Source organism: Dipodomys spectabilis, unplaced genomic scaffold (genome assembly GCF_019054845.1).
Source record: "Dipodomys spectabilis isolate Male_0828 unplaced genomic scaffold, ASM1905484v1 ptg000551l, whole genome shotgun sequence".
NCBI classification, from domain to species: domain Eukaryota; kingdom Metazoa; phylum Chordata; class Mammalia; order Rodentia; family Heteromyidae; genus Dipodomys; species Dipodomys spectabilis.
This window is the reverse complement of record NW_024871228.1, coordinates 173,338-198,825: the sequence shown is the minus strand read 5'-3', so window position 1 is coordinate 198,825 and position 25,488 is coordinate 173,338. Positions and strand designations below refer to the sequence as shown.

At 41.0% G+C, this 25,488-nt stretch overlaps 1 protein-coding gene across 1 annotated transcript; it reads left to right on the top strand.

The window, feature by feature from the left end:
* Positions 1-502: 502 nt before the first annotated feature.
* On the top strand, positions 503-9,777 carry LOC122099969 (transmembrane protein 250-like). The gene is made up of 2 exons (XM_042670410.1): positions 503-545; positions 9,005-9,777. The coding sequence occupies exons 1-2, from the start codon at positions 503-505 to the stop codon at positions 9,598-9,600; spliced, it is 639 nt and encodes a 212-aa protein (XP_042526344.1). The 3' UTR covers positions 9,601-9,777.
* Positions 9,778-25,488: the final 15,711 nt, after the last annotated feature.

Sequence of the window (25,488 nt, the reverse complement as noted above, 5' to 3'; positions counted from 1 at the left end):
CCGGGCTCTGAAGGCCTGGTGCAGACACCTCCCTACCTCTTGGCTAAGTTTCCACCCAGTATCTGTTACCTAGGTAACTGGCACACCAGGAAGCCGACACCTTCCCTTCCAGATTGGTTATATCCTTGGCCACCTCTTTGCACATGCCTCCCATCTGACCATAGGAGGGTCCCAGGCCATGAGGTCACATCCTGATCCAGTGTGGCCACACCTCTTCTTGTCCCTGGCCTACATAAGTTCTGGAACAGGGGTGGGTCACCTTTTTTCAGTCATGCTTCTCCACCATGTATGGTAGAGGCAGCAGTTTGGTAAAAAAAACTTCTTTTTCTGCCTGAATAACGCATGGTGTTCTCTTCATTGATTACCTAATGAAAACTACCTATTTAATATACCTTACACTAACCACAGATAGTCAAAGATGGTGGACGGCCTGGAAACCAAAGGAAAGGTGTGACTGCCCCCAAGACATCCTCACTCCTTCTCATGGAGCAGCAGTGGGAAGATGGCCCCCACCACCACCACCAGAGAAGCCTTGGAAGAACACAGTAGGAGCCATTCAACAGGTCATAGGAACCTGAACTGCAGGGCTCAGCTCCACCCCTGGGGAAAGTTGCCCCTCCCAAGCAGAGAGAACTACACATGGGCAGAGCAGACTCTTCTTAGTGGGTGAACAGTACCAGGGGCTACTCTATCCATCTGCAGCATGAGCAGCAACTCCAGCTGTTAGAGGTTAAAAGACAATCAATTGGATACTCATTACACACAAATCCTGAGATTGGCTGCAGGCTGGGCTGCTTGAGTTTCTCAGGAGCTAGCACATCAGGGTAACACTACTGATTGCTGACAGGCCACAGCCCTACCTACAACCCAGCTCCCTCACAGCAACTCCAAGCTAGAAGAAACAGCCAGCTCCCTCTTTTGTGATACTCAAAGTAGATCACCCTCCCACTGAGCTAGCCTGGGAGGAGGGTCATAAAGTCCCAAGTAAGGCAGAGCTTCATTCTGCCTGCTTAAACTGATTTAAGAAACCAAGAAAACCAAACACCATAAGCAATCCATAGGCTCCACCAAGAGACTGGTTACTGACACAGGGGAGACATAAGATCCCCCCCCCCAAAAAAAAAATTCGAACTTTTCTTTCTACCTAATTTTTTTGAAAAAAAAATTTTAACTGCTATTTTTTTCATCATTTTTATTTTAGGTTTGTTTTGGGGGTTTTTCTTTTCTTTTTTTATTCTCTTTATACTCTTGTCTTTTAGTCCTTTCTGGGTTTGTTTTTTTTTTTTGCCTTAATGGCTGTTCTTTTCCTTCCCAGATATATACCTGTCTTAGACCTTAGCCTCCATTGTGTGCATCCTTAATTACTCAATTCACAAAATCCCAGTCTTAACTCCTTTAATTGTATTATTTCTTCATACTTATACAATTTTTAAGTGTTTCATTTAAAAAAAATTTTTTGTCGGTCGTGAGTGCTATCCCTAGGCTCTTCAGCTCAAGGCAAGTGCTCTACCACTTGAGCCACAGAACCACTTCTGGTTTTCTGGTGGTTAATTGGAGATAAGAGTCTCACGGACTTTTCTGCCTGGTCTGGCTTTGAACCATGATCCTCAGATCTCAGCTTCCTCAGTAGCTAGGATTACAGGTGTGAGCCACCAGCACCCGGCTTCATTTTAAATTTTTTTATTTTTCATTTTTCTTTATCTCTCTTTTCCTTTCCTTCTATACCTTCCCTCTCTCTGAATTTAGATCTTGGCTATATTCCCTCTCTCACTTTCCCCTTCCTACATTTTTCCAATCTTATTTTCTCCTCACAATTCTCCCTAAACCTATTAATTTCTGGTCTGCTGACTGCTTCTTTGATTTTTCTTAGTCCATTGAGCCCTAGTTGTTTGTTGTTGAACTAGACTGTACCTGTTGACCTAGATTGTATCTGTACTCATTTTGACTGCATCAAACAATTGGTACAACTACAGGGCTCTGGTTGATGCTTGCCTTAAATAGTATTCTAGGTCAGAATTGGTTTGGCTTTCATACTGGAATGGGCAGAAACGTGAGAAAAACGGCAGGTCCAAGTATCTCAACTCCCACTCATGATAATCAGGCAATAGAGCAGTTAATGAATAATCCAGAGGAGAGTTCCCAAAATGCTCTACAAATGCTATTGGTAAACATGCTGAATGAAAATATTGAAAGCCTGCAAAGGACTCTGTATGAGCGGGAGAGAGAAATGCATGAGTGTGATGAGACTAACCAAAGATTAATACAGAAATATCATGAGCATGATGAGGCTAATCAAAGATTAATAGAGGAATTGCTTGAGCAGGATGAGAATAGATGAAGATTAATAGAGGCATTCATGGAATCGATGAACAGACAGCTGGAGGAATCCAGGGGGACCACAAAGGGAATGCTGAATGAAGCCCAACAGAAGGAAAGGGAGTCCAGTGAAACTATAACCAATCAAGGGATTTGAGAATGAACACTAAAAACAAATTAGGGAGGTAAAGAAGTCCATACAAGATCTAAAACAAAGCTCTAGAAAGGAATTTGAAGCCATCAAATCTGACCAATTAGAGGGAAAGGAAATAAAGTAGATGGGGAAAGTCTTGTAGGTAAGACCAATCAGAAGATCGAATCTTGGTGATTGAAGTCAGCATAGATATTATAAAGAACATACGACTATTCCCAACCCAATAAATATGACAGATCTATTCAACTTTCAGAATATGGTATCAGAAGGTCTAATTTGAGGCTAATGGGTGTAGAGCAGCACATACAGATAGAAGTTAATGGTCTAGGAAATTTATTTAACAGGATCCTAGCAGAGAAGTTCCCAAAAGATAGGCAAAAAGATAGGCACATTCAGATACAAGAAGCTTTTAGAACCCCAAATAGACCAGACCAGAACAAGACATCCCACCATCACATTATAATCCACACAGGATCAATTCAGACCAGGAAAGGATCCTTAAAGCTGTAAGGAGAAAATATCACCAATAAAGGGACCAAACATGATAATAACTTCAGATTTCTCACCAGAGACAAAGCAAGAAGAGCCTGGAATGATGTATGCCTCACCCTAAAAACAAACAACCATCAACCAACTGTACTAAACTCTCCTTCATAATGGAAGGAAAAATAAAAACCTTCCACAGCAAAGAAAAACTGAAGCAATATATCTCCAACAAACCAGTCCTACAAAAGATACTTAAAGATGTCCTACACATAGAAACCCAACAAGACCACAATAAAGGCCAAGAAACAGCCCCCAAACAGAGAATCCAAGAATCATAGGAAGAACCCAGTTGGCACAGCCTCCAAGAAGGTGGATAAATAACATGGCAGGAACTACCAAACACCTCTCAGTCATGTCAACATTAATGGACTTAACTGTCCAATTAAGTGACAGACTGTCTAGTTGGATTAAAAAGCAAGATCCTTCTATCTTAAACTTTCAAGAGACACACCTTGACAAATATATTCTAAAAAGCGAAAGGCTGGAATAAAATCTACCAAGCCAATGGCCTCCATGAACAGGTGGGAGTTGCAATCCTAGATAAATTAGACTTTGAGTTGAAATTAGCAAGAAGAAATAAGGTCATTACATACTAATTAAGGGATCTCTCTTTCAGGAGGATATTACAATTTTAAACATCTAGTCACCAAATAACAGAGCACCCAAATTTATCCAAGAAACACTACCTTCCCTAAAATCACACATAGATCCAGAAACATTACTTGTTGGGGACTTTAACACACCACTATCTCCACTGGATAGATCAACCTGGCAATAACTCAACAGAGGAACCGCAGATCTAAACAAATGAATGGGTAAACTAGACTTAACAGACATCTACCAAATACTTCACCCAACAGAATCAGAATACATGTTCTTCACAGCATCACATGGAACATTTTCCAAAATAGACTACATTTTAGGTCACAAAGCAAACTTGTCCAAATTCAGAAACATTGAAATTATGCCCTGCATTCTCTCAGACCACAAGGGAATAAAAATAGAACTCAACACCAAAAGCCACCAAAGAAAATCCTGTAACACATGGAACCTGAACAACACACTGTTGAACCACCAGTGGGTCATGGAAGAGATTAGAAAGGAAATTCAAATGTTCATGATATTTAACAAAAATGAACACACAAATTACCAGCTCCTCTGGGACACAGCAAAGGCAGTATTCAGAGGCATGTTTATAGCTCCGAGTTCCTACATCAAAAAATTTGGAGAGATCTGAAACCAACAATTTAATGACACAGCTAAAACTCCTTGAAAAAGAGCAACAAGCTAAACCCCAATCCTGTAGGCAGAAAGAAATAATTAAAATTAAATCAGAATTAAATGAATTGAGTCCCCCCAAAAAAACATAGAAAGAATCAACAAAACAGAGCTGGTTCTCTGAAAAATTAACAAGATTGACAGACCCTTAGCAAATCTTATCAGAAAAAGAAGAAAACACATCCAAATAAACAAACTCAGAGTTGAGAATCACAGAAACAATCAAGATTCAGAACATTAAAAGGGAATACTTCTCAAACCTTCATGCTAATAAGCTTGAGAATATGGAAGAAATGGATGAATTTCAAGCAAATATTGATATGCCCAAACCAAAATGATTTAAACCAACTTGACAGACCCATATCAAGCATCAGAATAGAAACAGCAATAAGAACCCTCCCACCCAAGAAAAGCCCAGGACCAGATAGATTTACAGCTGAATTCTACAAGGCTTCAAAGCAAAACCCACACCAATACTCCTCCAACTCTTCAATGAAATTGAAAGTTCACTACCAAACTCTATGAAGACATCATAGCCCTCATCCCAAAACCAGGCAGGGACTCATCAAAGGAAGAGAACTATAGACCCATTTCTTTATGAATATCGATGCAAAACTACTCAACAAAATTCTGGCAAATTGACTTCAACAACTCATCCAAAAAAATCATACATCATGATCAAACAGGATTCATTTCAGGGATGCAAAGCTGGTACAATATATGCAAATCAATTCATCACAACAAGAGCAAGGATAAGAACCACATGGTTATCTTAATAGATGCAGAAAAAGCATTTGACAAGATCCAACATCCATTTATGCTGAAATCTCTGAAACTCAGAATCCATAGAACATTCCTCAATATAATAAAGGCAGTGTATGACAACCTACAGCCAGCATTATACTCAATGGTGAAAAACTAAAGCCATTTCCTCTAAACTCCACAATGAGAAAAGGATGTCCACTCTCTCCACTTCTCTTCAATCTAGTATTAGAATGCCTAGCTACAGCAATAAGATGAGATGCAAACATAAAGGAGATCCAAAGAGGGAAAGGTAAAGTAAAACTCTCCCTCCTTGCAGATGACATGATCTTATATTTAAAGAATCCCACGGACTCCACTCCCAAATTACTCCAGCTGATTCAAAACTTTGGCAAAGTAGCAGGGCATAAAATTACCCTCAAAAATCAATGGCTTTTCTGTATGCCAACAATGAGAAGAGAGTGGCTGAAATAAGGAAAGCAACTCCATAATAGCCCCACAAAAAATAAAATACCTAGGAATTAACCAAAGAAGTAAAGGACCTCTATGATGAAAACTTTTAAAAAACTGAAAAAGGAAATCAAAACAGAACTTAGAAAGTGGAAAAACCTCCCATGTTCATGGATTGGAAGGATCAACATTGTGATAATGGCAATACTTCCCAAGGCTATCTACAAATTCAATATGATGCCTATCAATAGTCCAACCTCATTCTTCAAAGAAATAGAAGAGGCAATCCAAAACTTCATCTGGAACAACAAATCCTCAAAGAAACAACTGCCAATAAGTGGGCTTAAAGAGAAACTTCTCTGAAGAGGAAAGAAGGATGGCCAATAGACACATGAAGAAATGTTCAACCTCCCTAGCCATAAAAGAAATGCAAATCAAAACAACTTGGAGATACCACCTCACCCCAGTTAGAATGGCTAAAATCAAGAACTCTAACAACAGATGCTGGAGGGGATGTGGACAGAAGGGAACCCTACTGCATGGTTGGTGGGAATGTAAACTTGTTCAACTACTTTGGAAAGTAGATTAGATGTTCCTCAAAAGACTCCACGTAGAGCTCCCCTATGACCCAGCAATCCCACTTTTAGGCATTTACCCAAATGATCACAAACAAGACCATACTAAAGCTACTAGCACAACTATGTTTATTGCAGCATTATTTACTATAGCTAAGATCTGGAACCAACCCAGATGCCCCTCAGTAGATGAATGGACCAAAAAATGTGGTATATATACACAATGGAATTCTATGCCTCCATCAGAAAGAATGACATTGTCTCATTTGTTAGGAAATGGAAATACTTGGAAAAATTTATATTAAGTGAAGTAAGCTAGGCCCAAAGAAACACAGGTCCTGTGGTTTCCCTTATTTGCAATAACTAGAGTATGTCTGAGGCAAGCAGAAAAGGTCAGATAAGTTGATGTTAGGGAAATGAACCCCAAGATAAGTATTCAAATATTTTTTTCTGTCTTGAAATTTTTTCTAATATATTTATAAGATAATTTCTTTGTTGCTTTGTATGTCCCTCCCCCACGGTATAATCCCTGTTTTCATTGTATTTGATGTTGGTATAATTTGTGGAAGGGAAAGGCAAAAACAAACCGTTTAAATAGGGATACAGGTGGACCCATTGCAACAATGTTGAAAAAACGAACTTTAGAACTTGGGGGAGAATGAGGAGGGGAGGCTGGGAAGGAATGGGAAGGGGAAACAAAGGAGGAGGCAAAAATGCTTCATAAGAAATGTACTCATTACCTTGCCCATGTAATTGTAACCCCTCTGTATGGTATTTTCACAATAAAAAAATTTTTAAAGATCAGTGAATATTCTGAATCCCTGAAACACTGAAAGACAAATTACGAGTATCATGAATGATAAAACAGACATTGCAAAGTACGATGATAACGGAAATGTTTGAAAAACTGTACCCACTACAGCTTAACTACTTTGACATTTCTGAATATTTGCTTTATAAAATTCAATTCTCTTTCACGTTCAAAACATCAACTAATTAAGCAACCAAAAATGCATGATCACAAGAAGTAAATCTCTTGTAACCAAGGAAAAATAATAATCCCTCTAGCTTCATTTGCTCTTAGTTGACTTGAAATCACTGATTTTGGCTAAGCATTAGTGACTCACACTTGTAATCCTAGTTACTTAGGAGCCTGAGATCTGAGCATCACCATTCAAAGCCAGTCTGGGCAGGAAAATCCTTGAGACTCTTGTTTACAGTTAACCCGCAAAAGGCTGGTAAGATAAGAGTCTCTCTGACTTTTCTGCCGGAGCCAGGATCAAACCATAAACCCTCAGACCTCAGTCCTCACAGTCTTGATCTTGGGAATTATGACTCTGCTTCTTACATTCATAGCCACCCTGTATTTTAATCTATTTTTAAATGCTGTTTTTTTTCTTTTAGATCTCATGCTTTTGCTCTGGCACAAGCAAACAATTCCAGTCACTTGACTAGAATTATGAAGGCTTTAAGGCTGGGTTAGGTGGAAAAGATTTCAGAAACTGCCTAATTTGGGGAGTGTAACAGGTATATTCTTTCTTGCATCCTAGCTCCCCTGACCCTCTGTGTCCCTGGATCATCTTTTGAAAGGACATAGATATACTTACAAATAGGGAGGTTGTGAAAAGTACAAGGTGCAGTGGGTGTCTCACATTTGTAGGCCTAGATACTCAGGAAGCTGAGGCCTGAACTTAGTCAGAAAAGTCTAGGAGGTTCTAATCACCAATTGTCTACCAAAAAGCCATAAAGAGAACTGTGGCTCAATCACTAGCCTTCAGAAAAAGAAAAAGCTCAGGGACAGAGTCCACAAGCCCAACGAACAGTAAGAAAAGGAAGAGAGAGACAAGAGAGAATATAAAAATATAATGTTTGTTCTAAAAATAACAAGGGCCAACATTTTCATGCTTCTTAAATCCTTTACAGGTGATACTTAGCTCCACAAACCACATACCACAAATCTGCTTCATTTTCATGTAAGAAATATAACATATTCAAGTGAGAAGAGAGAATTTACCTGGGATTTCTGCTCCCAACCTCAAGTCCTTGGTGGGCTACCAGCCTTGCACTTTGTGGTAGGTTCATGGTGGGTGCATTCTTTTTTTGGGGGGGAGGGGGGTCCGGTCGTGGGGCCTGAACTCTGGGCCTGGGCGCTGTCCCTCAGCTCTTCAGCTCAAGGCTAGTGCTCTACCACTTGAGCCACAGCGCCACTTCTGGCTTTTTTCTTTTTGCTTATATGGTGCTGGGGAATTGAACCCAGGGTCTCATGCATGCAAGGCACGCGCTCTACCACTGAGCCACCTTCCCAGCCCCATGTGGGTGCATTCTTGTTCCCACAGTTCAGACCACAAGGGAAGCATCTACCCACAAGAACTCTGCCCATCATTGATCCATACACCCCTTGTGGCAAAAGAGATTGATCCAAAGACCAGTGATCAATAGGCTAAAACCAAGCAAGTGAAAATATGTAAAAGTGAAATCCAAAGATAAATCAGGGGTACAAAAAATATTTAAAGAAAGGATATCTTAAATTTGGGATCAGATCCTAGATCTGAATCAACTGTAAACCCACAAATCCAAAGAGTTTAACGGTCCATAGACACCATCTCACACTGAACTACAAAAAGACATTAACATCATACAAGGGACTAAGGTAAGATTGCTTGCACTCTTCTTGTCAAATCCCATGCAGTCCAGAAAGTGAAACAGACTTCAGAATGAGGTTAAAGAGGACTACCAATACAGGATTGTATATCCCATGAAAATGAAGAGGAAATAAGACACCCTCAGACAAAGTAGAGCCAAAAAGTTCTGTTGGTGGCAGGTGGCAGACCTACATTATGAGAAATGTTGAAGTCCTGGCCTGGGCCGCAGCCCGGACAGAGCGGGGGCCCGTGGCCTGCGAGCCACTCGCTCGTGTGAGCAGAGCCGGGCGCCGCGTGCGGTGCACGAGCCAGGGGACGCGCGGCCCGGGTGACCCGTGCGCAGCCGGCCCGCGGCGCGGCCTCCCAGCCCCGAGCGCCCTTGTGCGGGCCCTGGGTTGAGGAGCGCGCGACCCCGGCGCGGAGCCCGCGGGGGTCCGGGCTCGGCCGCGCAGGTTCCCTTCCCGTCATGCCCATCCCGCGCCGGTTGCACTCCTTCCACGACCCCCACACCACCTGCCTGCACGCGGCCTGCGGGCCCGTGCGCACCTCCCACCTGGCACGCACCAAGTACAACAACTTTGACGTGTACATCAAGACGCGCTGGCAGTACGGCTTCATCCGCTTCCTGCTGTACTTCAGCTGCAGCCTCTTCAAGGCTGCTCTGTGGGGAGCACTGGCCGCCCTCTTCTGCCTGCAGTACCTGGCCGTGCGTGTGCTGCTGCGCTTCCAGCTCAAGCTGTCTGTGCTGCTGCTGCTGATGGGCCGCCGGTGCCTGGACTTCCGCTTGCTGAACGAGCTGCTCATCTACGCCATCCATGTGACCATGCTCCTGGTCGGGGGTCTGGGCTGGTGCTTTACGGTCTTTGTGGACATGTGAGGGAATCGGCTTCTATGGGCTTTCATGGTGCCCTGTTCTGGTTCTTCCTGGCTGCCTGCGGCTGGTCTGGGCTTTTTCTGTCCCATCCTGCAGGCGAGGCCTACAGCACATGCTCCCACGAGGGAGCCAAAAGGGCTGAGACTGCTCGCTCATGGGGACCCTGACCCCTTCCTCCTGCTGGCTCTGTGCTACGGTTCCTGGGTTCCAGTCCAGGCCCAGCAGCCCTCAGGGCCTCCTGCCTATAGTTCTCACGGGCACTTTTCCGTGTTGTCCTCTGGGGTGGCCTATCTGCCCAGTCTGCTCCTGAGACCCGTGTCACCCAGATCAGCATTAGGCCCCACCAGCGAAGGGTCCTGGACACAGAGGGGCCTCCTGGCCTCACGGCCCCTTCCCACTCACCACTGTTCCCCCACCCCAGCCTCAGGGACTGGTCAGGGTCCACTAGCAGACACCCCACACTGCCACAGAGCTGTCCTGAGGCTCAAGAGTCGCTTGGGTTGGTTCATGCAATCCAGCAGTGTGCCAAAGACAACACTGGCGGGTGCCTGGGGCAGGATCCCCGGGAGCACAGGCCTGCGTGCCTGCGCCCGCAGACAGCCCCATGCCTTCACTGGGCAGGCGCGCTGAGAACAGCAGGGCAGCGGGGTGACCTCGTTGGCTTTGGGGCCTTTGATTCTCTTTCTCTGTGGGGTTGGGAGCTGCCTGTCTCCAGCAGAGGGCAGAGGTCTTGCTGGGACCCACCACAGAGAACATAGTACATTGTCTCCTAGACTGGCATGTGCAAAGGCTGTCTGTAGGCCGGTAGCGGCTCCTGGTCCCTCCCATGGCTACTAGAGCATGCCAGACGTGACATAGACATGGGTCTAGGAGAGTGTCCACCCCAGGAGCACCCAGACCCCTGTTCTGGTCTTTGTGGGGGGTGGAACATGGCACCTGTGTGTGCTGTGGGCCTGAGTGTTAGTGAGATGTGGGAGTGGTGAGGCTGGGAGTCTGTCACCGGGCTGATCTGAGGATGGTAGTTGGTCAACACTTGCTTCTCCCCAAATTGTCACCCTTACTCCCAAGGCGTGGGTGTGGCCCCTGTGACCCAGCCCTGCCGGGTGAGCCAGTCACTGGGGGTCTGTGAGGACAATGTGCACCTTGAAGGGAAAGTTAGGAAAATCCAAACAGGTAGGGAAAGCGAAAAACACTGGCTGCGAAACAAGCTCTGTAATTCGCAGCCAGCTTCCGTTCACTGGTCTAACAGAAGGGCTCTGTAGAGTTCCGGGGCGGGCAGGTGAGGAGCCTCCCCAGTAGACCCTGCTTCTTGCTGCAGAGAATCTTTTGCACTAAATCATGCTCTTTCCTCAAAGAAGTTTTGTTCTGTGTTAATTAGCTTGTGATACTCAGTGCTGCCGCAGCCCTTGCTGGATGAAGGTAGTATTTGGGGGCTGGTAGCAGAAGGGATGCCGTGCCGGCATGAATGTGAGCAGCAGGGCAGAGGCAGTGAGACCTTGCTGCACGCCCCGCTGCCCAATGTCCCGAGTGCCTGTTAAATTCTTTATGAGATGAACCACCTGCATTAAACCTATTTTTTTAAGTGTTAAAAAAAAGAGAGAGAAATGTTGAAGTCCTTTCTGCAAAACAAAAAATGTTGCCAGATGGAAATCTAAAATCAATACACAGAGAAGGTGCCAGAAAGGGCACATTTAAAGGGCATTAAAAAAAATCACGTAGCTTTAAATGATAATGGCTTCTCCAAAGTAAAATAATAAAAATATAAAAATTGCACAAAAAGGAGACAACTGGAAAAAAATCAGTTTCTTTTTCTCTTTCTTTTTTTTTACATTGAATAGTATAATCTTGGATGCTAGTTGCATCTATCGTGAGCACAGATCAAGGGCCCACAAATCATCACCAGGGTCTACTTCACACCCCTGGTCTGCTAGGGTAGTAGATTTCTACTAACCCAGCCAAAGTGATTGATGACATACATAGTATTCATAGCCACACTGAGAAAGGAAGAGATTTAAGCTACAGGGTGTCCACAGCCTTGCCTCTCTCCCTTCTTAGGGTCTGGGAGCTGCTCTTCTACCTGGTACAGGCTAGTAGTGTCTCCATGTATGCCCTAGGAAAGTCTGGAAGCAGGCTTGCCCCTGCAGGGTCAGGTGTGGGTGTGAGGGAGGGCTTGTTTCACATGGTCTAGGGGCCTTGACCACTGACTGACTCAGAAAGGGTTCCAAGAATACTTGCCAAGCATGTACAAGGTCCTGAGTTCAAACCCTAGTACCACCAAAACAAAGAACTAAATTTTCCTGATCATGCTCACACTATAAGAAATCAAAATCACCCATTTCTTATACCAGGGATCCCAAATAAAACAGCCATGGTGAGGAGTCAGAATCTACATTTAACCAGGGCTCTTTGGCCTGGTGATAACTGGACCCTCTGTTGCCTATTCTTATTTACTCCAACATCATTTAGCACTAGTAAAAGGATGTGAACCCTGCAGTCCAGATTCTTCCCCATTGGCTTTTTGTAAGTGTTAGAAGAAGTATGGGAGGAAAGAATAGATGTTGTCCTTGAAGTTGCAAATTCAGTACTGATGCAGACCCTTACAGTGTAAGCTGAGTGGAAGGCTGGTTGCTACTCAGGAGTGTCTCACTGGAGTAGGAGCAGCCTTGTCATTTCCTATTCATTCTACAGAGCAGTAGCCAATGGCTTAGGACTTACTTCATTTCACCTGCAGCCTGGTTAGCATAAACATGCCTTGAAAGAGGAGCTTGCATACAAACAGGGATAGCTCCATAGGAGGAATGGGGCAACTGCAGAGCTTTAAATAGAAGCAACTCTTATCCCAGTTTTTTTTTCATAGTGTTCAGAAAGCAGAGCCCACTATTGTTCTCCTGAAAGATAATGTCATGCCCTCATTTGACACATTTCTCAGCCAGTGATCAGCTAAACTGTCCAAAACATTTGAATCTGATGATAAAATTTTAAGAAAAATATATGAGAAAGATGTGATAACACTACATTACTCTCCATAATCAAAGCAAGAAATTTCAAACTGTCATAATAAATACAAAGTATCCCCAAGTAAGCAAAGGAATTAGAACAAAATCATTCTCAAACATAAAAAAAGTTTAATAGCCTGACCTTTCTGGCCCTGTGAAACTCATCATTAATGAATAGTTGGGTGGGACTTGAGATTTAGAGACAAGCACCATCCCTGGCTGGGGCCTGAGGAACCAAGAGTCTGTGGCAAACATTTGTGGTGCAATGTGGGGTTAAGAGAGGATACATCTATACTCACGGACTTCCTCATAGCATAATCCTTCCTGAGCATAATATCCAGACCTCTAATATTTTTCCCAGCCCAGCCCCTCTTAGATGGTTAGGAGAGCTACTTTATGCATTTACCAGGCCTTATTTTGATTACTTGTTCATAGAGCTGACTTCTCTGTTTTGCATGCATGGCATGTATGGACTTCTAATTCCAACTTCCAAATCACGAACTACTACTAAAGAGAGATGAAGGGGCTGCGATGATTAGGGCCACGTGAAAAGACCAGAATACGTGTTTTGAGATCATAAAAGTTTTCCACAAGAAAGTGACACACTGTTAAATAAGTGTGTATAATACTTGATTCGAGGCACTTCTCTGTTGAGAGGCCTGTTTAGAAACTAGCATGTTAATGTGTGTATGTGTAAGATTGAGGTTACAATATGCATTACTTCTCATGTTTATTCTCATGGAATCTTTTTTTCTAAGAGTGCCTTGTAGACTAAGCCTGGAGCAGACCATGCTGTGGAAAACCCTGATGAGGATTAACAGTGAGCTCCCCAAAAGGTATCCTGTAAAATTGGGTGACAGGAGCTACTGGACACTTCTAATTTTGAATGATGTAAAATGGATTTGTGCTGTCTTCTTTAGGGGAGGGATAAGAGTCATGTTTTTTGACAAGAAGAACACTCCAGTCTAGTTTCACGTTGTTGATATTGTTTCATTCACATAATCTTCACAACAACTCTCCGATACAGATATCAGTGATCTACATTTCACAGGGAAAGAGACTGACATAAATTATTCAAGCATCAACCACATCTAAGCTCCTTAGCTAGGATTTGATAGGATTTATTTTGTATTTGGAGTCTGAACTTTTTTGTATAGTGGATACACAGGCACAGAATCAATACAGACAGCAGAGTTTGGATATAAAAGAGGTTAAGCTTCATGTTCACATGAGAAATTAATAGTAAATAGTAGGCATTAATGACACACAATCTGAAAAAAATGAGCAAAAGAAAGTCTTCAATGTGGGCTTTTACTAGAAACTCATTTGCAATTAAAGAAAATATTGAAGAATGATTAAAATGTCCATTATGTTGAGTCCATTAATGAGAAGGGTCATGTTACATAAGAGAAACTATTCTGAAGAGTTAAAGAGCAGCAGAATTTTGGGAAACACAAAATATACAGTAAGATGTTTGAAAAAGGCCACAATTCTGCTCTTTAGCATTTTCTTTTTGCCCACTGTGTTGTGTTGTATTGTATTGTATTGTGTTGTATTATGGGATCATCTTCTGATACAACAGGTGAAAAGGCTTTTAGAAATGATTTACTCATTCATCTTTTTCAACTTTTTTTCAGTGCCTGCCTGGGATTTGTACTCAGGGCCTAGGCACTGTCACTGAGCTTTTTGCTCAAGGTCAGCACTTGACTACTTGAGCCACAGCTCCACTTTGGCTTTTTAATTGGAGTTAAGAGTCTCAGACTTTCCTGTCTGGGCTGGCTTTTCTCTTTTGGACATGTTCATGATTTTTAAAAATCCAAATAATAAGGAAAGGGATATTCCGTGAAATAAAAGTTACCCTCACTATCAGACTATTGTGATTCTTCCTTCCGAGGAACCATCTCTCAGTGTCCATCCGGAGAAAATCTGTACATTTGATGAAGCTGCAACCAGGATTTCTCAACAGTAACACCCTCTCCCTTCCTAAGTTTCAACAAGAAAAAAATGTCTCCCTAAAAGGAACTACCGGGCTGAATGGTGTTTGTTGTTCTTGTATCTTTTTCCAAACTTAGGCAACATACTATACATACAGTGGTTACACTGTGTATTTTACCCCTAATATTAGAGCTTACAATTTTTCTGTATCCTTATTTAAAGAACTACCTCTTCCTTTGTGGGTGCATATATTCCATTGAATAGGTTTATATTATCTATTCCCTGTATTTGAGTTGCTTTGGTTCACTGCTGGCATTGGCATCACTCAGCAGCTATTGCTTCAATGGCAGTGTTGTGCCAGGCTCATGTTTGCCAAATCTGTATGCATGACTGAGTGTATCCACCTAAGATTCATTCCTAGATGGAGAATTGGCAGGGGGTGTAGATATCAGGATGCTGAAAAACACAAGTAATGTGCTATAAAAAGTTAACATGACTATAGAGTGTTTTCTGGTTTTTGTAACTTACAACGTAGTTCTCACATTTCTCTCATGAAAATTATTAAATGCTGAGATGTCACTGTTCCACTTCAATTTAGATGGAATATAAACTGACCCAAGAGAACATGAAGTTACTTTCTGGATTTGAAGGGTGTTTATTTCACCTAATATAATTTTTATCAGGAGCAGCCCCTTTTTCAAGTACCAGTTACTTAAACATGTATTTTCACATAGTCTCAAATAGCTATATCTGGTCCAAAAAATTTGGGCTACAGTTTGCATGAAACTTTCTGCTTATAAAGATAAAAACTGAAGCTGGGCCCTGGTAGCTCACGCCTGTAATCCTAGCTACTATCTGAGGATCATGATTCAAAGCCAGCCTGGGCAGGAAAGCCCGTGAGACTCTTATCTCCAATAAACCACTAGAAAACTGGAAGTGGTGCTGTGGCTCAAGTGGTAGAGTGCTCTCCTTGAACTGAAGAGCTGATGGACAGTACCCAAGCCCATAGTTCAAGTCCCATGACCAGAAAAAAAAATCCTTTTTATGTGTACTCTGGAAATATGTCCAGGTAGTTTATTATTTATCATTCTGAATATCTGGTGTTCCCTCATGTTTTTTAAGATGTTATCATACAAAGGTGAAGAAAATTCTTCCTCTGATGACTGCTTTTCTGAAGTCAGCCCACAGTTATGCTTTTCAGATCATTGTGGTCTCCTTATGAAATAACTCTTAAAATCTTAATACTTATATAGTCTATATACCTAATGAAATAGCAGGCCCCAAGATAGAGAACATAGATGGGTAGATATGGCTAGAAAACTACATTTGTGTACCCATTGCGTTTTAAAAAGCATGTTGGTCACTCTGTTTTGTGTTCCTTTCCCTTTTTCTTTTTTGGTGGTGTATCTGGGAATTTAACCCAGAGCCTGGATCATGCTAAGCATATTCCCTACCACCAAGCAACACTCCTAATCACATTTTTGAAACATCTTACTCCTCTATTATGTGCATTCTTTACACCATTGACATTTTTTGATACAGGTCTGCCCTAGATCTAAAACATTCTTATACAGACAGTATAGTCATATTTTAGTGAACCATGTGATAAGGAAACTTTCAGAGATATATCTCACATAATGAGAACTGAACAAGCTCATTTTTTAAGAAAGTCCAAAATCTAAGGAAAATAGCTCTGCTATCAGATACTTTCTCTTTTGTTTTAAAACAAAAGTAACTAGACATGGTGGATAGATATGCCTATAGTCTCAGTACTTCAGAGTTTGAAGCATGAGAGGATTAAGAGTTTGAGGCTAGTACAGACTACCTAGTGAGAAAAACAACCCCAAGGGGGAAAAACTGATTTTTTTCCTTTTTTTTAATTTAAAACTCTTCTATGCAAAGATGTTATTTCAAAACTAGTTGTTTAATACTGTCAATTAATTAACAAGGTAAGTGCAAGGGGAAGTACTTGCTGACCCTGCACAAGGCCTTGGCTTTAATCCCTAGCACTAAAATAAAAGATAAATAACATGCATTGATACAGTGGAACATGAAGGAGACATTTTTCACAAATGTTAATTTGATGGAAAAAGTGGTACCTGATATAAATTAGAACACAGAATGTTTTTTTTTCTACTGCAATAAAAACTATATGTGAGGGAGTTCTGGGAAAATGGAGGAGGAGAAGCTGGAGGCTAAACAAGCTCTTGTATAGAAAACAGTTTAGTGTTCCAGTGAACAGTCCTAAGCCAGAGAATCACACCAAGTGTGCCATCACAGTACAGAGAGTTAGGCCAGAGAGGGAAAATCCAGGAAAGGAGACAGACCTGAGCACTTGCCAGCAGCCACGGCTGTGGAGGCAGCCACTGTGGCGGTGGCCATAGCCGCCATACCTGCAACACAGAGTCCAGAACAAAGGTGCCAAACGCAGCAGGTGAGCAGATTCTACTCAACACCAGCAAGAACTGACAAGGAGCAGACATCTTCATCCTGCAGTTTGCAGACCAGAGAAGACCCAGGAACCAAGACTCCAGTGTGAGTAGAAGCCTGACATCCTCACTCCTTCTCAGGGAGCAGAGGAGGGAAGGCCACCCTCCCCCCCACACTACCGGAGATCTCCATCTTTGATACTGACAAAGGCCTGGCTGAGCAGCTAGCTCCAACTCAGGCCTTGGGAGAAAACAAGACAGTCATTTAGCAGGTCACAGGAAACTAACCTGACCTGCTAGGCTCAGCTCCCCCCAGGGAAAAGTCACCCAGCTCAGGCTGCCAGCCCCAGGAGTGGCTTTCTTCACTGGGTAAACAGAGCCAGAGGCTGCTACTCCCTTGACAATCAATTGAAATTCAGTAAACATAAACCCTGAGAATGGCTCCAGGTTGGGCTCTGTGAGTTTCTCACAAGCTAGCCCCTCAGGGAAAAGCTACTGTTTGCTGAAAGGCCTCAACTCTACCCAGAACCTAGCCTCATCACAGCATCTCCAAACTAGAGGAAACATCCATCTCCCTCTTTTGTGATACTCAAAGCAGATGTCCCTCCATTTGAACTACTCTGGGAGGAGGATCACAAAATCCTGAGTAAAGCAGAGCATTTTTCTGCCTGCTCAAACAAACTGATTTAAGAAACCAACCAAGCCACAGGAAAATCAAACACCACAAGCAGACCAGAGACTCCAACAAGAGGCTAGTTTCGGACACAAGGGAGATACAGGATCTTCCTATCCCCGCCAAAAAAATCAAAGGACCTTTTTTTTGTACCTTTTATAAAAAAAATTTTTCTAAAACTTAAATTTTTAATTTTTACCTTTTAAAAAAATTGTTTTCTAAACCCAGAAATGAACCTACAGACCTATAGCCATCTAATCCTCGATAAGGGAGCTAAAAAAATAGAAAATAAATAAATAAAAAAAATAGACTGGAAGAAAGACTGCCACTTCAGTAAATGATGCTGGCAAAATTGGTTAACTACTTGTAGAAAACTAAAGCTAGATCCTTATATATCACCCTGCACCAGAATCAAATCCAAATAGATCAAAGACCTCGGAGTCAAAGCAGACACTCTGAAAACATTACAGGATGGAATAGGAGAAACCCTAGGTCTCCTTGGCACAGGCCGAAATTTTCTTAATAGAGACCCAGAAACACAACAAATCAAAGAAAGGTTAGACAAATGGGATTGCATGAAGTTGCAGAGCTTCTGCATGACAAAGGACATAGCTAGAAAGATCAATAGAAAGCCCACGGATTGGGAGAAGATCTTCACTAGCCACACAACGGACAAGGGTCTCATATCTAAAATATACTTGGAACTCAAAAAAATTAAATCCCCCAACAATAAATCCTCAAAGAAACAACTGCCCAATAAATAAGTGGGCGAAAGACTTAAAGAGAAACTTCTCTGAAGAAGAAAGAAGAATGGCCAATAGACACATGAAGAAATGCTCGACCTCCCTAGCCATAAAAGAAATGCAAACCAAAACAACATTGAGATACCACCTCACCCCAGTTAGAATGGCAAAAATCAAGAACTCTAATAACAACAGATGCTGGAGGGGATGTGGACAGAAGGGAACCTTACTGTATTCTTCGTGGGAGTGTAAACTTGTTCAACCACTTTGGAAAGTAGTATGGAGGTTCCTCAAAAGACTTCACATAGAGCTCCCCTATGACCCAGCAATCCCACTTCTGGGCATTTACCCAAATCATCACAAACAAGACCACACTAAAGCTACCAGCACAACTATGTTTATTGCAGCATTATTTACTATAGCTAAGATATGGAACCAACCCAGATGCCCCTCAGTAGATGAATGGATCAAGAAAATGTGGTATATATACATAATGGAATTCTATGCCTCCATCAGAAATAATGACATTGCCCCATTTGTTAGGAAATGGAAAGGCTTGGAAAAAATTATATTAAGTGAAGTAAGCCAAGCCCAAAGAAACATAGGTCCCATGGTTTCCCTTATTTGCAATATCTAGTATACGTCTGGGTCAAGCAGAAAAGGTCAGATAAGGTAATGTTAGGAAAATGAACCCTTAGATATGTATTTTAATGTTTTTTTCTTTCATGCATGTGTTTCTAATGCACTTATAAGATTATTTCTTTGTTGCTTTGTATGTCCCTCCCCCACAGTATAACCCCTGCTTTCACTATATTTGATGTCGCTATAATTTGTGGAGGAGATGGGGAAAAAGAAGTCGTTTAAGGATACAGGTGGACCTGTTGCAACAATGAGAAGTACAAGTTGTCATGTCGAAAACGAACTTTACAACTTGGTGCGGGGAGAGGTGGGGAGGATTGAGTGGGGGGGTGAGGGAGAGGCTAGGAAGGGATGTGAAGGGTAAACAAAGGAGGAGGCTGCAATGCTTGATAAGAAATGTACTCATTATCTTGCCAATGTAATTGTAACCCCTCTGTATAGTATGTTCACAAAACCTAAAACTGAAAATTAAAAAAAATTGTTTTCTAGTAACTTTTTTTTCTTCCTTTTATAATTTTTATTTTAGGGGTACATGTGTCTGTGCGTTTTTCTTTTTTTTCTTTTCAAAAAATTTTTATTTTTTTTGTTTTTTGTTTAGCTCTACTGAACTTTTGATCTTTTTTTCTTTCTTTCTCATTCTTTTCACCTTTTCTTCTCTTTCTTTCTTCTTTGTGTGACTTAATTGCTGTTCTGCACATCCTCAGATATACCCATAGTCGATTATTAGACCTTTTCTCCCATTGTGTACACACTTAATCCAGAAATTTATTACTCAATTCAAAACCTCTTAGACTTAAATTCCTTAATAGCAGTACTACCTCTTTATACTATATAATATTTTAAGTGTTTTTATTTTTAATTTTTTTACATCTCCTTTATATCCCTCCCCTTCTCTCATTATATCCATGTTCCTCTCTGAATATTTCGTTTTCAGTTTGCATAATTTTAAAGCATTGCACTTTTTAATTTTTGCTTTCCTATTTTTTCTTGTCTCTTTTTTTTCTCTTTCTCTTTTTTCTTCTTTTCTCTCTCTCTACTTTCATCCTATCCAACCTATTTCCCACTTTGAGATTAGGACTTAAATAAGTTAACTCTCCCTGTGCCTTCCCACATCCCTCTATTTCTATTTTTCCCCACATCTCTCCCTAAACCTAATAATTTCTGGTTTGCCAAATTCTTCTTTGTGGTTCATAGCCCATTAATATATAGTTGTTTGATGTTGAATAGATATATCTGTTGAACTAGATTGTATCTGCAGACTTTTGACTGTGCAACTACAGACTTTGGTTGATGCTTGCCTTAAGATAATGTTCTAGCAAAAAACTGGTGTTACTTTCATCCCAAATGGGCAGAGTAAGCTGAAAAAACACAAGAGAAATGGCAAGTCCGGGTATTTCAACTCCCACTCATGATAATCAGGGGACAGAACAGATAATGAATAATCCAGAGGAGAGTTCCCAAATAGCTCTACAACCACTGCTGGTAAACATGGTAAATGAAAAGACTGAAAACCTACAAGGGACTCTGTATGAGCGTGATAGGGAGAGAGAGGAGGCAAACCAAAGGTTAATACAGGAAAAGATTGAAAACCTACTAAGGACTCTGTATGAGCATGATAAGGAGAGAGGAGGCAAACCAGAGGTTAATACAGGAATATCATGAGCGTGAGGAAGCTACTCAAAAACTGATATAGGAATTGCATGAGCAGGTGAGAACACTCAAAGAGAAAGGCAGGAATGGCTTGAGCAGGCTGAGAACACTCAAAGAGAACTACAGGAATGGTGTGAACATGAGGAAGTTAAGCAAAGAGTAATACAGGAATTGAGAGCGCAGGATGAGAATACACAAAGGTCACTAAAGGCATTCATGGAATCCATTAACAAAGAGCTGAAGGAAGTCAGGGAGACCACAAAGGGAATGCTGAATGGAACCCAACAGAAGGAATGGGAGTCCAAGGAAACCATAAAGAATCATCTAAGTGATTTGAGAATAAACACTGAACACCAAATTAAGGAAGTAAAGAAGTTCATATAAGATCTAAAACAAAGTTTCAACAAAGAATTTGAAGGCATCAAAACTGACCAATTAGAAGGAAAAGAAATAAAAAAAAAAAAAAAAAAAAAAACAAAGTAGAAAGTCTTGACAGCAGGTTAGACCATGCAGAAGATCGAATCTCAGGGATTGAAGACAGCCTAGATATTATAGAGAAAGAACATACAACCATCCAAGACAAGTACAAGAAATATGATAGAGCTATTCAACACTTGGAAGACACCATCAGAAGGCCTAATCTGAGGATAATGGGTGTAGAAGAGCACCTAGAAACAGAAGTTAATGGTCTAGGAAATTTATTTAACAGGTTCCTAGCAGAGAACTTCCCAAACATGCAGAAAGATATGCCTATTCATATTCAAGAAACTTTTAGAACTCCAACTAGACAAGACCAGACAAGACCCACTGTCACATTATAATCCACACAGGATCAATTCAGACCAAGGAAAAGATCCTTAAAGCTGTCAAGGAGAAAAGATTAATCACCTATAAAGGGAAACCAATTAGAATCACTTCAGATTTCTCAGCAGAGACAATCAAAGCAAGAAGATCCTGGAATGGTGTATGCCATGCCTTAAAGAAAAACAACTATCAGAGCTGGGAAGAGGGCTCAGTGATAGAGTGCTTGCTTTGCATGCATGAGGCCATGGGTTCGATTCCTCAGCACCACATAAGCAAAAAAGGAAAAAAGCCGGAAGTGGCGCTGTGGCTCTTTCATGAGATTGTTTCTAATACATTTATAAGATTATTTCTTTGTTGGTTTGTATGTCCCTCCCCCAAAGTATAACCCCTGCTTTCACTGTATTTGATGTCAGTATAACTTGTGGAGGGGAAGGGGGAAAACAAATAGTTTAAATAGGGATGCAGGTGGACCCATTGCAACAATGAGATGTACAATTCGTTATGTTGAAAACGAACTTTACAACTTTGGTGCGGGGTGGGGAGGCAGGGAGGATTGGGGGGTCGTCAGGGAGGATTGGGGGGTCGGGTGGAGGATGGGAATGGATGGGAAGGGGAAACAAAGGAGGAGGCTACAATGTTTGATAAAAATGTACTCATTATCTTGCCCATGGAATTGTAACCCCTCTGTACAGTATTTTCACAATAAAAAAATAAATAAACAAAAAATACTATATGTGACCAAAATGGAAGAAAAAGGGGGGAAAGGACATAGAAGCCATTTTATTAGACTAATAATAATTGTAAGATTCTTTTCCTCTCTGTACTGTTTTGTTTGTGTTTAATTTGTTTTTGAATGTTTTGAATGTGAATGAATGAACATATAATAGTTACATTTTTTAGATCTCTGTTACTTATTTCAGGTATTCTTCCCACAGGAACATTTTATAAACAAACCTAACATTTCTTGTTTAGCTTAGGAGAGAATGATAAATAGCAGAGGTTTTAGTACAAGTGTTTAACTTGTACTATTTTAAAGTAAATTTGTACTTCCAATTTTTTTTCAGATAAGTGTGAAAGTCATTGATTGAACCAGGGACTATAAATGGCCTTTTTACTCTCTGCCATATCAAGACACAAGGAAATTCTGATGAAGAAGTTGTTCAATATGATGAGATTTCTACAAACTTGTTTTGGGCACCTAGTTTCGCTGAAAAATTTTAGCTATGTGCAGAATGAAGGAAAGTGTAATTATAAGAATAGACATGACTGCTTTCAGATGTTTTTTAATGAGTTTTCATATATTGTCTGGTTTATATTCAGCAACCGAATGCAGGCTTTACCTTATCATCTCTGTTTTCTGGTGAAGACACCGAAGCATGCAGAGGTTAAATGGTTTACCTTGGGTCACGCAGTGAGAAGTGAGTCTGTTTCTCCTTTTCTCCCAAAAATTCATTTGTATCCATGTTTGTATGCATTATTACTTTTTTTTTCTGTACTGGGTTTGAATTTGACCTTCCGCTTTATAGGTATGTGCTGTAATATTCAAGCCACTTCTTTAGCCCTTTTTGAGTTAGCCAGTTTTTCAGATAAGATTTCACTTTGTGCCTGAGCAATCTGGACTAAAATCATCCTCTTTGTGAGAGAGCAAAAGAAGAGATGACATTGTCCAAAAAGAAATGCACACATTACCTGACTTACAAAATGGCGACCCTCCTCAAAAGACTTCACATAGAACTCCCCTATGACCCAGCAATCCCACTTTTGGGCATTTACCCAAATCATCACAAACAAGACCACACTAAAGCTACCAGCACAACAACGTTTATTGCAGCATTATTTACCATAGCTAAGATATGGAACCAACCCAGATGCCGTCAGTAGATGAATGGATCAAGAAAATGTGGTATATATACACAATGGAATTCTATGCCTCCATCAGAAAGAATGACATTGCCCCATTTGTTAGGAAATGGAAAAACTTGGAAAAAATTATATTAAGTGAAGTAAGCCAGGCCCAAAGAAACATAGGTCCCATGGTTTCCCTTATTTGCAATATCTAGTATATGTATGAGTCAAGCGGAAAAGGTCAGATAATGTAATGTCAGGAAAATGAACCCTTAGATATGTATTTAAATGTTTTTTTCTTTCATGCATGTGTTTCTAACGCATTTATAAGATTATCTCTTTGTTGCTTTGTATGTCCCTCCCCCACAGTATAACCCCTGCTTTCACTATATTTGATGTCAGTATAACTTGTGGAGGAGATGGGGAAAAACCAGTTGTTTAAGGATACAGGTGGACCTGTTGCAACAATGAGAAGTACAAGTTGTCATGTCCAAAACGAGCTTTACAACGTCGGTGCGGGGGGGGGGGGGGGGGGGGAAGGGGGGGAAGGGGGAAGGAGAAGGATTGGGATTGGGGGGGAGGGGGGAGGCTGGGAAGGGATGTGAAGGGTAAACCAAAGGAGGAGGCTGCAATGCTTGGTGAGAAATGTACGCATTATCCTACCCATGTAATTGTAACCCCTCTGTACAGTATGTTCACAAATAAAATAAAATTAAAAATAAAAAACAAAAAACAAAATGGCAACCCCTGTATACATCGCCTTTATAATAACAATAAAATTTTAATTAAAAACAAAACAAAATTCTTTTTGTGCTTTCCTCTGTAAGATGGGAAGGTTGATGCCACACCACCAGAACCTTGGTTGAGATAAAATCTAATAACCCTTTTGCATGGTCTGAACTTGAACCATAATCCTCCCAACTTTGCCTCTCTATCATAGCCGTGTTATTTTTGAAGTGAGATTCCTTATATAGGAATGCTAAATGTATCTTTTTACTTTTTTCACAGAATTATTACTTTCCCTCTGGGCAGAGACAGACCTACCTTAATAGTGTTACTTGGTACCCATGGAACTGGTTTATCCATCAGTCTCCTCTATGTGGATGTTACTGAGGATTCCAATTCCTTGCACTTCACAGTGCTGTAAGGAAAGAAATCCTGAAAAGTCATGCAATTTTTTGTAGGAAATGAATCCCTAGCATTTGCACTGCTAATTTGGAATTTGGTTGGGTTCTTCACACTGTCTATGCACAGTTTTCAGAAGAGAACAGCACCCATTACCACATGGAACTCACTGTAACCCAAGAGTTTCCAAGCATCTTACTTGTATTCACTGTTGGATAGAGAGTTGATTACTAGGCACTCTGAGACAAACAGCAAGGAACAAAGAGGAACAGGACCTTAAGTTATAATGGCCTCTGGATATCAAAATAGAGATTAAGGTATACTCACTAAGTTAGCCAACCTTTTTTTTTTTTTTTTTTTTTTTTATTGTAAAGCTACTATACAGAGGGTTACAGTTACATGAGTGAGGTTATGAGTACACTTCCTCTTGAACATTGTTACCCCCTCCATTGTTTTCCCCCTACCATCCCCTCCCTCCCTCCCTTCCCCGAGGTTCTTTTTTTTTTTTTTTGATTGTGATTAAATGATTACATAATTTCAAAGTCACAAGTTCATTCTAACTTCCCTGGAGCAAATTGTCTACCACAGTCTGTAATATATAACAGTGTTCACATGTTATATACCATATTTGTGATCAGCAGCAGTTAGCCAACCTTTTAAAGCAAATTTAAGGAGCTTAGTTTAGGGGAAAAGAGCTGGTAATGCATATGTAAGCCAAAAATTAACTTTTTAGTAGTATTTTTTGAAGAGCCAGATTAAAAAAATCAAAGCCTGTAAGGTCAGAAGGAGGGGAAGATTTGCCTTTTCATTGAAGCTGGTAAGTAACTGGCTATTTTAGGAAGTATATAAAAAATGATGTTAATTAGAGAGAATGGGACATCTCATAATCATGAAAACACCTTAGAAAACTCAAGGAAGGGCCTGCCCTTTAATTTTCTAGTTTATGCCTTAACATGGACTACCAAATTTCTGACTTTTAAGTACATGAGTCATTTGTAGGAGATGAAGAAAAAATTGGACCAGAAAAGTTGCAGTTCTAGAATTCCCTGCCT